We start from the raw sequence: 17,473 nt of genomic DNA on the forward strand, positions 1-17,473 counted from the left end.
CCAATCTTCTTGAAACTTGGCAGGCTTCGTGGCCTCAGTAAGAGCTACCACTCCTGCAGTTTTGACCCCCCTGTGGTGTAACACATAGACGTGACAGGAGTTTTGCTTTCAAGAATTTGGGGTACAGTTCCCCCAAACCCCTGCACCAATCTTCTTGAAACTTGGCAGGCTCTGTGGCCTCACCAGGGGCCACCACCCCTGCAGTTTTCACCCCCCTGTGGTGTACACACAGCCATGACATGTTTGGCTTTCAAGAATTTGGGGTGCAGTTCCCCTGAAACCCCTGCACCGATCTTCTTGAAACTTAGCAGGCTTCATGCTCTCAGCAGAGGCTACAATCCCTGCAAGTTTCATCCAAATCAGACAAAAAACAACAAAGTTATAGATATTTCATTGATTCCCCCACTATACCCTATGGCCAGATCTCCGAGGTGGCTCCGATGCTTCGGAACCGCTTCGGCCAGATCGAGGTGGAAACCTGGTCCAGAGCTCTGGATCAGATTGCTGCCATCTGAAGTGGCCAGATCTGGAGCCGGATCAGATCGCTGCCAATTCACACAGGCCTACCACACTCCTAGTCCCAGTCCCAAAGAAGTCTGACAAATATTGCAGGCTGCCACCTTACCTAAAAAAGAAAAAAAGAACCTCTCCCTTTTTTAGCACCCTGTACCTCTGGGCCAATGCTTACTAAAAAGAAACACAAAAAAGGGAACCCCTTTAAGGGCACACCTCTCATGCCTAGCATCCAAGTATCTCTGGCTGGGCTGTTCCATTGTTGCCTGCCTTTCCTCCCTGCCTCTCAGTTCTAAGCCACTGAAGTTCCTGGCACTCTGCAATATAAAAGACTTCTGTGTACCCTCACAGCTCCCTAAAGTTCCTGCTCCCTGTCCAGGCAGACCTCTCCCTTCCTTCCCTCCTTTGCCTAGCTTCCACAAAGGCTTTTAACATGCCAAAGGGCACTCCCCGCCTGTTGCCTGCTTTTTCTTAAAAAGGATGGTGTCCTGGATCACTCCCACAGGTTCTTGTTCTACCTTTCCAGCTCCTGCCTCTGTCCCTCTTCCACCCTTGGCTGTGTAACAGGGCTAGGGTCCCCGGTTATACCATGCCAAAGCACAATTAATAGCCAACTGCCTTCACTCCACTTGTTCCTTTAATCAAGTGGTTCTCAAGCTTTTCACACTCAAGATACCCTTGTTAGAATCAGGGTACCCCTCAGAAAATGCCAGTGAATGTATGACTACAGAAAAATAATACAGCAATTCTACTGTTGCGAAGGTTGCAGAAAGACCCACAACAGATCAGACTGGTTTTGACGCTACAGATTCCTAACTGAAATCTCTTGGCTTATCTTGTGAAGGTGTTTCTACACTTACCAGTACTAATATTGTATGCAACCCTTACAAGAATCTCAAGGCACCCCAGGATGCCATAGCATCCTGGCTGAGAATCAGCAGCACACATCCATAAAAGAACACTAATGCTGGTACCTTATCAGTTTCTGGTAACTACTTACTCTAAGGCCAAGTACAGATATTACATTCGTCATGTTTCTGGTAATTTCATTCTTGCAGTGGCACAAACAGCAAGTGTACCAACACGTATGGCACCTGTAGCACTACAAAGGTAATGGGGAACGACAGACTGGCAGCAAAGAGGGTCAATAACAGGCTTCCTTCCCCCTCAGTAACAGAGGGGAGCTGAGCCACAAGGCCAAACAATCTCCCATTGACCCCTAGCTGCTCCTTCAACCACTGAAGGCTTTCACTGCGATTTTTGTATTGTTCCAGCCAAGCAGATCTGCAGTCTATCCACATCTCAAAATGCTACATTTATTGTAGAGTTTCAAAGTACTGAGGCACTTGTAGCACTATAAATGCACATCTATCCATGGCTGAAAGGAGAGAGGCCACACCTCAAGAATTAAAAGGGGAATCATGTAAGTTACCATCCTATGTTCTTGAATCAAATATAATTTTCTCCAACACTATTATTACCTAACTAGATATTTGTCAGCACACCCTGATCTTCATCACATAAAATGTTAGGACTCTAAAATAAAGGACTCTGAATGCCAAATATATTAGAACAATAAGATCTCTAACAGTATTTTCCTCTAAAATTAGTCCTCTTGAACCTCATAGCAGCATTCTTAAATTAAATTGTAAAAATCTAATTTGCAAAATAATATTCCCATTGTACCATGAAAACTCCCAAAGTCCCAGTGAGGGCCCTCCAAGCTATGTAGAGAAAGATAAGGTCTTTACACCAATGATTTTAGAGTACTCAGAACAGGTCCCAATTCTAATAAGGATCTCTGAACACTATTATCATGCAAACAGCTAAAAATATTATCTGTTTTTCAGACACTGAAATTTTTAGCATGATTCTGCCTTTTTACAGGTTGCCATCCCAAGGGCTATTTGGCTCATTCAAGCCTGTTTCTCATTCACTGCTACAAGACACAACTCAAGATCACACATCAAAAAACACTGATTTTTCAGACACTGCAAAGACTAAGCTGATTCATCTCTGCTTTTAAAATTAGAAAGTTGTGAGCTATTAAAGCTATTCCTTCCAAACCTGCTTCTTAAAAAACTATAGGGAAAGATACCTATTAAAGAAACAATAAGTTAAGACTGAAATCATTAATGATCCACATTTTCCTAAAATACGCATGGAGTCCCATTGAAGTCAGTGAAGTTTCTCAGGTGAAATGTGTTGTCACAATCCAGCCCTAGCTCCCCTGACATACTGCCACCCTGTGATTACCAGTGAAGCCACAAGTAAGTTCTCAGTTCAATGGAATTACTCATATAAGTAAGAACTACCCCAAGTAAGGTTTGCAGAATTGAACCCTACCACCTTCAGATCAAATCCTGCTCACCTAAGTCACTTGAGGACACTCATTATGTCCAAATATACTACTCATATGGATGAAGCAAGCAGGAAAAATATTCTGCAGAAAAATGTGAAAACAAATCCACCAATATGTTATAATGATTTACAGGGACTGAACATGTCCTTGAGACACTGAATTTGTCTCTCTTCTGTCTGCCCTTTGCCTTAATGCATGTTAGTATTTTAGTTCTCTTGCCATAACCCAGAAACACCTTCAGATACCACAGAGAGGAAATAATTATAATCATTGCAATAATTGTGCCTTCCTCCCTGGACCTGATCTCTCTCAACCAGAAACCTTCTGTTTTCCATCGCAGTCCCCATGTCTCATAGCAAAGGAAGCTGTTCATACCATCTGCCAATCTTCAAACAGAACTAAAAATCTTCCACTATTATAATAACATATAATTTATACAGTACTTTTTTCTTGCCAAGACCAACCTGCAAAGAGCACTTGATCACACAGGAGAAAATATCACACTGTGACCTCTGCAGTATGCTTTTCATTTACAGCTATTTGTAACTTTTTTCCAACTCACATTACTTTTTGCCCACAACACTCTGCTCGGTAGAGAACAATGGGAAAAGAACAGAAGGATAGAAAAGCGAGCATGAATAACAAGGTTATTTTGCAAAGAGGGGTTCTGGTAACATTTACACTCAGTTTGCCTGATTTTAGATACTGGACTTCAAGAGCCTTTATGAATGCCTTATTCATATTACAAGGAAGATTTTTGTATACATCTACTAGGTGGACTTTAAACATTTGTTTACGAAACAAAATCTTTGCTATAGATAAACAAATATAAATAAAAGTGTATTGCTCTCTTCTCTGGGTGGCAAGTGTAATGGGCTAGCTGGTAGTGATTTGGCCCAGGGGTTTTGAAAGGGTAAAAGATGACTGGGGAGCTTGGGATTCCCTTTCCTCACCAGTCAAGCCCCAGAGACTCCCTCTCCATGTCCCCTGATTGGACCCTTGGGTCAGCTGGAGGGGGATAAAAGGGGCAGGGCAGCACAGCTGACTTGGGGAGATTAATGAGGGGGGTCATAAGGAGGGAGTTTCAAAGAGATAGCTCAGTGGGGCAGAAGCAGTTACCCCAGAAGAACCTGGAGTGGGACCTGCAGGCAGCAGTTGGATCTTTAGCAGTGTGATGTGCAGCAAGCAGGAGAGGCTCCCTACTGGGCTCCAGGATCCCCCTCCAAGAGGCTGCAGACAGCAGGAGAGGCTCCACAGCTCCAGCAAGAAGCTGAGCAGTGACCCAAGAGGTTCCTAGTTCTGCTTCCAGATCCTCTAGCAAGAGGCAGGGCAGCTTGACATGAGGCAGGGGCTCCTGGAAGGTCAAAACCCTTATCAGGTTGGAGTAATCTTAGCACTGGTGGCTGTGTGGTAGCATTTCTACTGACCATGTAGGATGTCTGAGTTCAAGTCCTAGCTGGGTCAAGTAGGGGTGAGTGAAGTGATAGGGGATAAATTCTTGTCACAGTGGAAGGGGGTCATTGTATTTTCCCTCTTTTTTTTTTCCCCCCTCCTCCAGGTATCTGTGCCCTATATCTCTTGTTATTTGATGTTTTGTATTTTGTACATTTTATATTTTGCCAACCAGTACTGTTTGTTGTGCTGTTTGTGTTTTATACTTTAAGCCTGTCTTTTGCCAACTGGATGAATATGTCTATAAATGTAAATGCCTAATCTTTATTGAACCCGCCCCTCGGGGTGTTGTACTGTCCCCTCTACCCCCTGGTTTATACATGTTATGTTCCCACTACTGTTTTTTCTCATTAAAAGGTATATGGTTAGGTCTCATTGATGATCTGGCTCTGCTGTATAGGGGAAGGAGAGTCCCTTCACCTCCCACAGTGCTTGTGCACCTGCTCTGATCCCTTCAAGTGGGAAAGGGGGTATGTCTTGGAGTACTGCCTGGCTTACACAAGTTTTGCATCACATCCCTTAAGTCAGTGGTGCTCTCAACCTTTTGGTCCCCTGGGGTGGATGAGTGGTGCAGGGTTGCTCCATGGGCCTAATCAGGTCCTAGACACCAGGATTTGATTCTATACCACTCTGGACCTGTGCTGCCAGATCAGGCCACTGTGCCTCTGCTTTTGTCCCATGCTGCCAGATAAGGCTCTGCACTGCCCCCAGGCCTGCAGGTCTCTGTTCTGCCTTGTGGTCCTGGGTCAGGCCCCACACTGCCTTTGGCCAGTCCCTGTGCACATGGATGAGCCCTGTGCCGCCTTGCCAACCCATGGGCCAAGACTGGGCCCAACGCCACCTCTAATTGACCCCATGCTGCCTCTGACCAGCCCCCAGGCCCTAGGATTGGGCCCTGCATAGCCCTGGCCCTGCATACATGGATTGGCCCCATGCACCCAATCTAGCCTACAGGACCACACTATCTAGCCTGTGGGTCTAGAAATGTGGCAGCAGGGGAAGGGCAATTAATGCTGCCACTACTCCCTCATCACAAAATTTTAGGACCCATGTAGACACCTGCAAGTCGGATGACTCAGTTTTGTGCACAGATTTGCCCTGCTGACCAGGGGTTCAGCACCCCAACCCTAAGTTATTGTATAGGTGCATATGAATGCACAAAAGATACAGACTGCACTAGGTTGGAAAAATATGGGTCTTTTTCAGGCTTCTTATTTAGCTTTTGTAGCAGGCTCACCTTTCAGAGCTTGGGTTGAGTCCCAGGCTTGAGATCCTGCTGTTTTGATTAGTAAAGCCCATCCACCAATCAGGAGGCAGCAGGAGAAATAAAGTCAGGCCCCTTTCCTGAGGGAAAGGGGAGAAAAGCTCCTCTGGACCTGATTGAGGACTGTAAACTGCCAGGTCCGGAAGACTTCGGGGCAGACCCCTGAAGCGTATAAAAGGAGCTGCGTGCCTAGCATGAGGGGCAGATGTAGCGAGTGACTCAAGAAGAGTAGAGCCAAGAAAAGCTGGGGAGCTCTCCCCAGCAGGCAATAGTCCCAAGGCTCCTGAAGCCACCACTGGAGGAGCAGCCTTGGGAGCAGTCTGAGACTGCTCAGGCTATTGACTGTGCACAGGGATGGCACGGGAAGACCTGGCCCTAGGAGCAGTATAAGATTGCTCGGGCCCATCACGGTGCGTGGTTTGGTGCATGGAGCCCAGGCTTTGGAAGCCTCAAGTGGTGGCTCAAGCCTGCATCCCTGGTAGGGCCAGTGGGCTGCACAGGGCAAAGGCCTTGGGACTGCAGCGAGGTGTCTCAGGCCCCATCTCCCAGCAAGCAGCCAGGTCTCACGGTGCACAGGGCAGCACATGGGCCTGAGCCTTGGGAGTAGCAGAGGCTGCCTGGGTTGTCCACCTGGCATGAGGATGGTCGGCCAGACCCTGGAGGGCCTGGCCTATGCTAAGAGAGCCCTCAGTACCGAGTCAGGGCACGGGGAAATGGTAGCATTGCAGCGTGAGGCCCAGGAGCCAGCAGCAGTGGTGCAGCAGCTGAGAGGAGCTGAGCCCTCAGAGCCCAGAGCAGGGCACAGGGTGGGGAGGAGCCCAGCAGTGCAGGAGAGGCCTGGAGAGGCGCTCCAGCAGAGGAGACCCTATCAACCTGCGCCCTGACTGCCACCCGAGGGACTGAGTCATCGGGCCCTTGGGTCCCACAAGGGAAAGACATTTGGGGCAAGGAAACTCAGAGAAGGGGCTGGGTGAGCAGCCCCCACCTAGTCAAGGCCCTAAGGGGAGGGGCCACTGGTGCTTCCTGGACACCCCCCCAAAGGACCCCATTGGAAGGAGGACTATCTCTTGCCATGGGTCAGGGACTACATTAAGAAATAGATGTTATTAAGATTGTGAGAGCGAGCAGGATTTTGTTGATATTGTTGCTGTACTGCTTTGTTGTTATAGTGGTATTGAGTGCTGATTGAGAACCGTGCTGGGACACAGTGCTGATTGGGACACTGTTCCCAATAGTGCTGATTGTTGATGGTTGTTAATAATATATATCATTATCCCTCCTATTAGTGTTTGTATTATCGTTGCATCAGCTTAGGGTCAGGCTGTAGATCTAAAGCTGGTGAGAGCGAGCCCCCACCTCTTTCCCCAGGGCTGGTTCTGCCTTGCACTTGATTAAGCCCCTGCCCCAGACAGCAGGTTGCACCAGACACTCTCCACAGGCCCTTCCGGCCCCTCTGCATGGTGCTGTCACTCCAGTCCCACAGCACCCAGGCCCCAGGCCCCTGCTGCAACTGAGCAGCTCCTTCCCGCACTCCGCCCTTGCGACTGGAGAGAAACTGCCAAGTCTTAAATATGAAATTATCATATTGGAAGCTCAAAATTATTGTATTTTCTGAAAAAACATCATACTCTGAAAAAATGCATATAAGTATGTAAATAAGTCTTATTTACTTTATATTGCTCGCTGTAACTGGCCAGCAAGTGAGAACTGGGTCATCAAAGCACAAGTATTTATTTCAAGGCAAGCAGTGAAAAAAGCCCCCAAAACTGGAATAGTGATGGGTGTGTGGGCACATGGTGTGAACTTTGTACTGGGACAAAAATAGTTCAGCTTTCAAAGTGTGTTTTGGCTTGCTACAGGTACTGTTTCTCTCTCTTTCAGCATTTTTGCAAAAAAATAAAAAACCTGAAAGCTGGTTAAGAGTCTGAGAGCGGCTTGGGTTTTGCATATGCTGCATCAGTTAATCGCCTCAAAAGTTATCTGATATGGAGGTTGTAGCCATATTGGTCTAGAGGCAAAAGGAATTGAAGTTCATGGAAGATACATTTTATCAGACCAACTAGATATCTGCAAAGTATTGTATTTATCTGTATGCTTTTGGGCACACTCACCCTTCATCATTTTTTTTTTTTTAATGAAAATTTTGTAAGTTTACAAGTAGGAAGCATTTTATCACCTGAATTTTTAACAGGAGGCTCCTGCCATTGTTTGAGTGAATTTTCGTCTCCCAGAGCACAGGAACATGGATACCTCGCCACTTAAACTCCTGCCTAGAAGAGTGGTCCATTCTCCTGTGAAATATGAAACATCACAACCTAAACCAAACCTACCTCTACATCCAGCTTGCACCAGACAGCTTTGAGGTGAAAAGACTTTCAACTTTTCCCTGTGCCTCACCTGTACAAAGTGAACTTTTCCAAGCAGGAGACTCCACCACTCCTTCAGCTCTCCTGGGAAATATGAATTTCCATTTCTACCTAGAACTTCGCCGCTCTCTGCTCCCTCCTGCCCTGTGCTTGAGAACGGGTCAGCATGCTCGAAAACTTGCAGATAAATGCAGTCGTTTGTTTGCAAATATCTAGTAGGTCTAATAAATGATACCCCCTCTTCCACGAGTTTTGACACTTTTAATATTAACTATCGTGCACGGGTTGAAAGGATGATACAAAGACAGTAATTAAACACCCACCCCACGAACACAACCCGAACCCCAACCCTTCTCATCAAGCTTCCGGTCCCTCTCACCCCCCGGGCGGACGTGATGTCACGACTGTGATGGCCGCCGCCAGCCCTGCGGCCACGTGGTAGGCGCCGGCGGAGGCAGCGGTGAGCAAGGGGCTCGGGAAGAGGGGAGGCCCGGCCCGGCGGCTGCCCCGGGGAAGGCGCGGCGTCCTGCTCCGGGGGCAGAGGAGCGGGGCGGGCGGCTGCGAGCGCAGGCAGAGCTACCCCGAGACGGGGTCGGGCGGGGGGCGCCGGGCCCGGCTGCAGCCCTTTCGCACCAGCGGCCCCGAGCAGCCTGGCGCGGTGCGAGCGGTGCCTCCGGTGGCCTCTCGAGGTGCCCCCGAGGGCAGCTCTGAGGTTTGCAAACGTGGTCCGCAGAACAAGCCCAGAGACTGTCCGCAGGAAGCGGAGTGTTCACTACATTGTGACCTGCTCTGACCGTATTGCGGGGAGGGGGTGTTGTTTTGGTTTTGGTCTTTTGCGGCAGAAGATTGGCTTTGTTGGCTTTGTATACTCAAAAAAGCAAGTCAAAACCAGTATTGACAACTCTTACGATTTTTGGTGTTGTTCTTAAAGTCTGCGCTTTGGGAATGTGGAAAATTTAGCTCTTTGTTTTATCTATATTTGTGTATGATTTGTATAGTGTGTGAAAGAGATGAGTTTTTCACATTCCCAAAGCGTGGACTTTAAGAACAACACCAACAATCATGAGAGTTGGCAACACTGCAAAACTGAGAGCTGGCAGTTACCAAGGGGATGAGTGTAAGGAGGGGAAGCTGGAGCTTAAAAAACTGCTGGTTTAGAGTCAGCCCTGCCTGGTTACTTAGGTCCCATCTGTGGAAGCTCAGACTTTTTTGTTGGTCTCATAAAAGATATTATCTGTACTACGAGTCCTAATTGCTTTTTCCTTTAGACCAATATACCTTCAGCCTGGATACCAGTGCTAACAGTAACTTTCAACCTGGCTAAAGACTCGCCCATCTCATTGCTGTCAGTGGGAGATGAGCTGTAAAGAGCACGTACCCAGTTACCATTTTGAGTAGTAATTTCTCTTGGTCCCTTCCTCCATGTTTAATGCTTAATTGCTGCAGATTGATGCAGCAAATCAGTGCTTTTCATGGACATGTGTACTGCCCTGTTTTTATTTGTGTATGTCTCCTGGCTACTCTTTCACCATGTTACATATGCCATTTTGTGAGTTGATCTGGCCATTGTGTTTAGCATTAGCCAGCCTGGAGCTCCAGTGCTACAGGTGGCACAAGCAGCCTCTGTGTGGGCCATGACAGATCAGAGAGGGGACAGAGAACACCACGGCAGAGGGCAGGAAGAAGACAGCAGAGCAGGAGATGAAGCAGAGTAAGGGGATTGCCATTGGAGAGTGTGTGGAGCTAATTTTGGCAAGCATGCCACAAAAGGTTGGCATTGGCTGAACTAGTACACTTCTAATTGTACATTGAATGGTGCAGTAGTATTAGTCACATTTTTAGGATTGCCTCCCACGACAAGCTATATAGGGATAAACTTTGAAAGCCAGGAGTGCAACTTAAGTGTGGTTATGCATTTGCAGGAAGAAACTGCTTGTGTAGTGCCTGTTTCGTGCATGTGCGAAAAAAGTAAAAACAAGTATAGTGTTTAGGGCAAAATTCTGGATTCCGTTCACAGTCGGGAGTGAATGAGGAAAGTGGCTTATGAGGATTGGGAAGGGAAAGGAGTCCTCCAATAGCTTTTCAAAATTTTAGGTCTGCTAGCCAAAACCTGAGGCTGCTTTATTTTTCTTTTCTTTTGTTGGAAGCAAGGAGTCTCACAAGAGGCATGTAGTGTAGATTGTCTTACACGTTATTTGCATGCCTTCTCACTAGCTTCCTCCTGAGCTGCCCCTTATCATCCATTCTTAGAGATTCTGTTCCATGTGTTGCTTTCTTCAGTGGTTGGAAGGAGAGTTATAGGATGTGATGCATAACAGACAGAATGTCATGCTTTATACCATTTTACTCTAAAGAGGGCAGAAAACATTAAGAGTTTACATCATTACGCATTAAGACCAGCATTCTGGTAAAACAGGGTGTTTGTAAAACATCCACACAAGAGCCCAGTATAAAGCTGTAAATCCAAGGTTTCCATCCCATGCTCCCGCCAAAAGAGGTTTCAGCACAAAGTGCTAAAGGGTCATGGTTAACAAAATGCACAAGAGCTATGTGATGGTTTGTCATCAGGGTTTCTGTACTGCAGAGGTTTCCAGTGCCATTTTCAGCAAGAGGCTGATAAATGAGTAATTAAAGATTGTTTGTCAAATTGCATGCATGCATTTGGAGTTGCAAGTGTTCTTAAATGTGCAGATTCAAAACAAAGAGGGCCTAGTCAGTGGGAGCAGGACCAAGCCCAAAGACTAAACTTCAGAGAAAACTCTAGTTAAGACAAGTGTCCCATTAGCTTTACACATAGATGGAATTATGCACCATCTGCAGTGCAGTGTTTATGCCATGTGTTATATGAATCTAGATACCTTGTTCTGCTGTTTTTTATGATTTCTTGTTCAATTGTTTTAGATCATGATGAAGACAAAAAAAGGAAATAAGTTTAGAGCTTCCTTTAAATCAAAACAAAGGGGTATCAAAGTAGTAGGAAAATGGAAACCTGTCAAAATCGACCCAAATCTATTTGCTGATGAGCAGCTTGGAGATCTGGTGTGCTTTGAGGAGCTTACAGATTATAAATTAATAAATTCCTCTAAATCTGGAAAAGAAAAAGGCAAGAAGAGAAAATCTGATAGTGTCTCCAAAGAGGAGGATTCTACCAACCAAAAAAAAAAGCAAAAGAAAGGCAAAGGTTTGGGAACTAGAACAAGTAAAAATGATCATTCTGAGGAGAGAGATGACATACTCACTGATCAAGAAGATGAACCTAAAGATACCATCACATTGACTGATTCTGAAGAAAATGAAAACAAAGCTGAAGCTGCTTCAAGCACAGAAGAAACTTTGAGGAAGAAGAAGAAAAAAAAGAAAGCATCTCCACCCCAGCAAGCTCCTCCTCCAGCAAAGTCTTCTAAGAAGGTTACAAATTGGACCACTCAGGTTTTATCTGCGTCATCTGATCAAACAGCTGATGTGTCTGCATGGAAAGACCTCTTTGTTCCAAAACCAGTTCTGCAGGCCTTGAGTTCTCTGGGATTTAGTGGTCCAACTCCTATTCAGGCATTAGCTCTGCCTTCTGCAATTCGAGATCATATGGATATTCTGGGTGCTGCAGAAACAGGTATAAATGCGCACTGCTAGAACATTAAGTACATTGACTGTCCCCTTCTCTCTCTCTCTCTCTCTTTCTCAAAAAGGCAATGTATTGTTATAATTGCAGTAACAGGATAAGAACCTGTAAGCTTCAGTCCATCCAGTGAACTAGGAAGGGAAGTCTTCTGCATTGCAGCCATTTACTTTACAGATGAAATATACTGCATTTGTTTTGCATACTAGGACACTCGCATGTACAAAGCTTTAAATCCTCCATATAATTTTGTCTGGGGAATCAAATTATATTTGATGCACTTTTTTTAAACTAGGTCAGAGCTCCCATTACCTCAAGATCAGAGATCTGTCAGAGCCTAAGGCTCCTTTGCTGGCTTTGCAGATCCACTAAAGGGAGTGAGGGCCAGTCTCTTTCACTGGTATACCACAAGTTAAGCCCTACATTCTCCCTGAGGTACCACTCTAGTTGCCTCCCCTTGCCCAATTTTTTGCCCTATTTTCTGCTCCTTGTCCTATCTGCCCCTGTGTTCCTTAGTCTCTCCCCAGTCTACTAAGTCTACATACATAGGCTGCCCATGTCACTTGTGGTATGCCTGCCATGAATTGGCCACCCCGACCTAACCCCATTTGTTCTAAAGGGCACCTGTGACTGTATCTGGTGTTTTGTTTACTACTACCATTTGGAGGTCATCCTAGTAGTTATAAAATGGAACAGCACTGATTTGAATGAGTGATCACAATGCAGGTGTGGGCAGCACTGCAGCCTTCATTTCCCAGTGCTGCCAAGCCCAGCAGCATTTCTGTTCTTTAATTATTGGTGTCACTGTAGCACCTAGGAGCCCTCATTGCAGAGAAGGACCTCATTGTGGCAGGTGTTTTTTGACCCCAGAACAAAAAAAGATGGTCCCTGCCCCAGAAAGCTGGAAATCTGAGCATAAGACAAGAGACAGCAGATGGTTTGAGGCAGGTGGGGGACAACAGCAGAGAGCCTTGGCCAGCATAGCCTCAGCATAACAGCAGTTTTGTACTGGATTTCTCTCAAAGACATGGATCGTTATGAATCTGAATTATGCCAAACGACCTGTGTGTATGAGATGGGCAAATTTTACCTTAGGAATTAGGATGAGACCAAACTATTGTGTACTACCAGTGACCTTTTAGTATACAAACCTGCCGGGCTCCATTACTTCTAGGACTGTGGTTCCTGCCCCATGGCTTGCGGGCAGCATATTGCCAATGAAACCTTCTGGCATTGCTTGTGGTCACAAAATCACTTTTTTCCACAATTCCATGTTCGTCCAGTTTCCTGGAGGCAGCACAGAATAGTGCAGCTTGCAGTAAATTACTTGCTCGGTACTGTTACAGCTCAGCAAAGGCAGCAACCAGTGATGTTTCTTTATGAAAAGATATGACTGGATTGGCTCTTGGTGGTAAAGTGAGATTTACAAGACCCCTTGCTGCCTGTATAGGGCCACCAGCGTGCTCGTAAATTTCTCTTTACTGCTCATGGGAAATGGCTCAGATGGGAGCAGCGTGGCAGAAAAGATGAATCACAGAGAGAGACCAACTGTTCAGAGCAAGAAAAGGAAGCCAGAATTGCCTAGACTGTACATATTGAGTCTAACTGGACACTAGTGGACAAAAAATATCCCTCACAACAGTAAAGAGATTCAGTGATTACTGGTCAAAGTACCCCCCCAAATGAACGTTGCATCTCAGATAGGACTACGAGTTGAATGTCCCACATCACAACTAAATCTACAGTGGTACCCTAAAATTACACGTAGAGGAATATTTTTCTTATTCTCCGTTTAAGGGGCTGCTCTGTTCTAAGACAAGTGTTTGGTTTTTAATGTAAAAAGATAAGCGCATCTTTTGAAAACAAGGTGTTGATATATCAAGAAATTACACATTTCTCATATGATCATAAGCACACACCTAAAAAGAAAAAAATAGAAGTGAATCCTAGTATCTTCTAGTTTGTCCTTGGCCTCATTTGCTATTCCCTTATTTGGAGAACATTGATCAGAGTTGTCAATTAGGGCAGGCTGTTCTCCTTAAGGGTATGCGGTTCCTTAAAAAGACCTTGGCTGCTATTGTGGCTTTTTAAACTACTTTTCTATCAGATTCACATTCTGCCTGCCCTGTTGAGGTTTTGTAAAAATACTCATTCCAAAGAAAAATTGTCTGCTTGAGGTCACCAAGTGCATCTCATAGGAGCAGAATTAAAATGGTCTGATAGAATCAATAATGTACATTTAAAATATTGAAATAAACAGTATGCATTAACTGTGATTTGCTTATGGAACAGCTTGTGATGGGATGCTGCTTCATTGTGAACAATTGTAACACTTGTTTTTCTGTGTTTTTAGGAAGTGGGAAGACGCTGGCATTTGCAATTCCAATGATCCATGCTGTGCTAGAGTGGCAAAACTCAAAAAGCTTGCCAAGCAGAAGTGCCAGTGCAGACCTGGTATGTGAAGATGGCCAAGAAACAAATTGGGAAAATGATAATAAAATGGAAGACCCAAGTCCTGAGCAGGGTGAAGAAGATAACGATACCAATGAATCTATCACGATAGGCTGCATGAAGGTGCTAGAAGATACAGACTTTGATTTTGATAACAGCAAACATGCTGTCGACTCAGATAAAAACAGGCCTCTCTTAGGACTTGTTCTGGCTCCTACAAGAGAATTAGCAGTACAAGTAAAACACCATATTGATGCAGCAGCCAAATTTACAGGTAAGGCACGAGAGGAAAAATCAGAGGAGCAGGGCCTTGTTGCTGGCCCTTCTGTTCATTCCGCCTGCCTTCCTTTTTAAAATGGAGATGTTACTCTTGTTACCTGAATGGGTGAAAAGTGGCTGAAATCCTTGGGTGGGGTTTCCCCTCACAGTGCAGCATTTTTCTTAATCTGTTGTTTTTAAGTGCATTCATGGTTCAATAAGAAATGCAAAACTGTAGAACTCTTGGTTCAGAAATGATACCTTTTATTAGACCAACTAAGAAATCACAAAAAAACCCCATTCTTTTTACTACTCTACAAATGAGTGTTGATCAGCTCCTAGTTTAGAAACACAAAACCAGTAACAGAATAACTGACCTGCAAAGTGCTGTCTTTTGTTGATAAGAGTAGCTATATCCTTATGCAGATGACGCCATGGTTCTTAAGGACAGAAAGTACTGGTGGGTCATCTACCATGACCTGCATGACAGGCCACAGCATTACGTGCACTAACCCCTGCTTCAAGGTGATGCACTTAATCTATTCTAAACCTCACATCACCTTTCCTACTGGATGCTAAAATGGGGAATGAGCATAGGTATGATGTTTTTGAAATGCAGGAACGAGATAATAGAAATAATCGCTCCTCCTCCTTTTCCCTGCATTCTCCACCCTCTTCCCCAACCAAATTAATGATTATATCTGTATTTATTAGTGTAATGCCTCTACTCATCAGAAATATTCAACATAAATTGTTTTTAAAGTATCTTCTTTTGCCCCCTCTCATATGCCTGTAGGCTAATTTCATCTCTAGCCCTGAAACAATGTGCTGACTTATTGAAGTACCAGTCTGTTAAAACCAGCACAGCAGTTGCTTTACAGAATTCATGACATAGGTAGGAGTTGGCAACTGTGTATTCAGGACAGATACTGAATTCTTCCCCTTGTCTAAGGAGTCTTGACAGCAGCTGCACAGAAACAGACAGCACCTGTCATGGGAAGGAAACTTGCAGTGTGGCCTTTCCGCTTTAATGCAGTGTTTTCAAATAACTGGCCATGGAGGTAATGCTGCAGGGGGGACCAGGGATCAGATACCCTCCCTCCTTCTCCCTAAACATACCCATGGCACTAGCATTTTACTATGACACTGGGGTTGCTCCATGTGACCTCCCAAACAGGAAGCAGCAAAGCTGCCTCAGTGTAGCCCTGCAGATAAGCTGTTTTGAGGACTGATGCTGAGTAGTTCAGAGACGATGTGGCACTCTGGAGCAAGCACATGCAGCACTACTTCATGTGTCTGGAATATGCCCAGCAAGAGGACCATGAGGGAGGCAGACAGTGGGACTATGCACAAGGTTAGATAGGAGCTCGCTGTGAGGAGTGGGGAGCCAGGTGGCAGGGCATTGTTTGAATAAGGGGGGTCAAGTGAACCATGGTTGGTCTTTGAACAAATCTTGACATGTCCATTTAGTCTAGTTGGATTCACTTGTTGCTACGGTCAGTGCTTTGTAATATGGGCAATTCAGGATCCAGTAGCAGGGTGGGCCTTCCTCGAGCATGTTCACTCTGCACCTGCAGACGGGGCAAAGGGTCATTTTACCTATTAGACATAGGACATTTTACCAGTTAGATGTCTTAGACATAGGAGCACAGCTATTCACCCAGTTCTGAATGAACGAGCATGAGCCTATGATCCTTGAGGGACTATGGTGGACTGCCTTCCTTCTGGGAAATTGAGAAGCTGAAGAACACCTGCATTAACTATCGAAGACATAAATATTCCTTCCTGCTGTTTCAAAGCAAATTCAGTAAAAGGATCACTTTGTTTTTTGGCATCTTCTGTCACCAACATTTCACTCTAATGCCGACTGTATTGCTGCATGCTCAATACTGTACTGAGAAGAAGAGACACGGGGTCCAGCCAAAGAAATTTAGTTTAGATCAGTACTTCTGAAATTACTTTTCAGCAGCTTTGCAGAATAGTATGAATTGTCTATTTTATTTCTAAAGAATGTTATTTCACTTGGAAGTAACTCCAGTGACCTATTGTTGTCTTTGTTTGACATCCTTTGTGTTTTAGGCATTAAAACTGCAATTCTGGTTGGTGGCATGGCTCCTCAGAAACAGCAGAGAGTCTTGAATCAGAAGCCGGAAATTGTAATTGCAACCCCAGGCCGCCTTTGGGAACTAATTAAAGAGAAACACCCACATCTCTCAAATCTCCGGCAGCTCAGGTAAGAATGGCTTTTAATCTAACTACTCAAAATCATCGTGGTCAGGAAAGACTCCTTTGCATCAGGTTCTTGCTTACTGATTAAGTAATGTTCACTGCCAGACTTCATATTTATTACCTTTTGAGAATGGGAGGGCTGCAGCAAAACATGTTAACAAAAAATGAATGGTTGCTTTTGAATCAAAGGGAGTTACTAGGCACCCTTTGTGTTTTCCTTGTGGAACCTCCTTTTTGTGTTTTTTAACACAAGGTTATTTAAAAATACATCAGATTTCCATTCATCCAAAGCAGGGACGCTTAGCCTCTTGCCTGCAGGCCAAAGATGGCCTGCACAGCTTTGGACTCTAGCCTGCAGGGTTACCCATGGGTTGGGAAATTTGGCGGTGGGGGAGTAGAGGCTGTTAATACTGCCACCCCTCCCTGCTGCCAAAATTCCACGCCCTGCAGGGTGACTCAGACCTGGGCCAAAACCCTTCCCCAGTGTGGCCAGATTGGAGCCAGGTCACGCCCCTTTCCCTCCATGTGGCTCGGTTGGGGTTGGGATGCACTGCCTTTCCCCCACAAGGCTGGGTCACTGCCCCTTGCCACTCTCCACAGGGCTGGGCCATGCCCCCTTCTCTCCACCCAACCAGGTTATGGCTGAGCCATGCCCCCTTCCTTCCATGGGGCTGGGCCACCACCCACCCTCCTGCAGGGCTGGCCTGTTCTGGGCCATGCCCCCTTCCTCCCCTGTGGCTTGGCCATGCCCCCTCCCCTTGCAGAACTACATCGGGGCTGGGTCATGGTCTCTCCCTTCCATGAGGCTAGGTTGGGGCCGGACCAAGCCCCCTTCCACTGTTTGGCTAGATCAGGGCTAGAGCACATCCCTCTGTGCAACTGGTGGAGCCCTACTGGTTCCAGCCAGTGGAGGGATCAGGCACTGCCGCTGTGGCCCACCAGCCAAAAAAGTTGATCACCAC

At 45.7% G+C, this 17,473-nt stretch overlaps 1 protein-coding gene across 3 annotated transcripts in view; it reads left to right on the top strand.

Annotated features, from left to right (window-relative positions):
- Nucleotides 1-8,328: 8,328 nt before the first annotated feature.
- DDX24 (DEAD-box helicase 24) overlaps nucleotides 8,329-17,473 on the top strand; it is a 25,407-nt gene continuing 16,262 nt past the window's right edge. Inside the window, exons 1-5 of one of the 3 annotated variants that reach the window (XM_019518625.1) lie at nucleotides 8,336-8,417; nucleotides 9,226-9,302; nucleotides 10,859-11,567; nucleotides 13,927-14,298; nucleotides 16,362-16,515. In XM_019518625.1, coding sequence (XP_019374170.1) covers nucleotides 10,862-11,567; nucleotides 13,927-14,298; nucleotides 16,362-16,515 — 1,232 coding nt within the window. In that variant the 5' untranslated portion in view covers nucleotides 8,336-8,417; nucleotides 9,226-9,302; nucleotides 10,859-10,861. Of the gene's footprint in view, nucleotides 8,418-9,225; nucleotides 9,303-10,858; nucleotides 11,568-13,926; nucleotides 14,299-16,361; nucleotides 16,516-17,473 lie in introns of all 3 variants that reach the window. The other 2 variants (XM_019518626.1, XM_019518624.1) reach the window with 2 other exon arrangements.

The sequence above is a fragment of the Gavialis gangeticus genome, unplaced genomic scaffold, assembly GCF_001723915.1.
Source record: "Gavialis gangeticus isolate Ggan-Ray unplaced genomic scaffold, GavGan_comp1, whole genome shotgun sequence".
Classification (NCBI taxonomy): domain Eukaryota; kingdom Metazoa; phylum Chordata; order Crocodylia; family Gavialidae; genus Gavialis; species Gavialis gangeticus.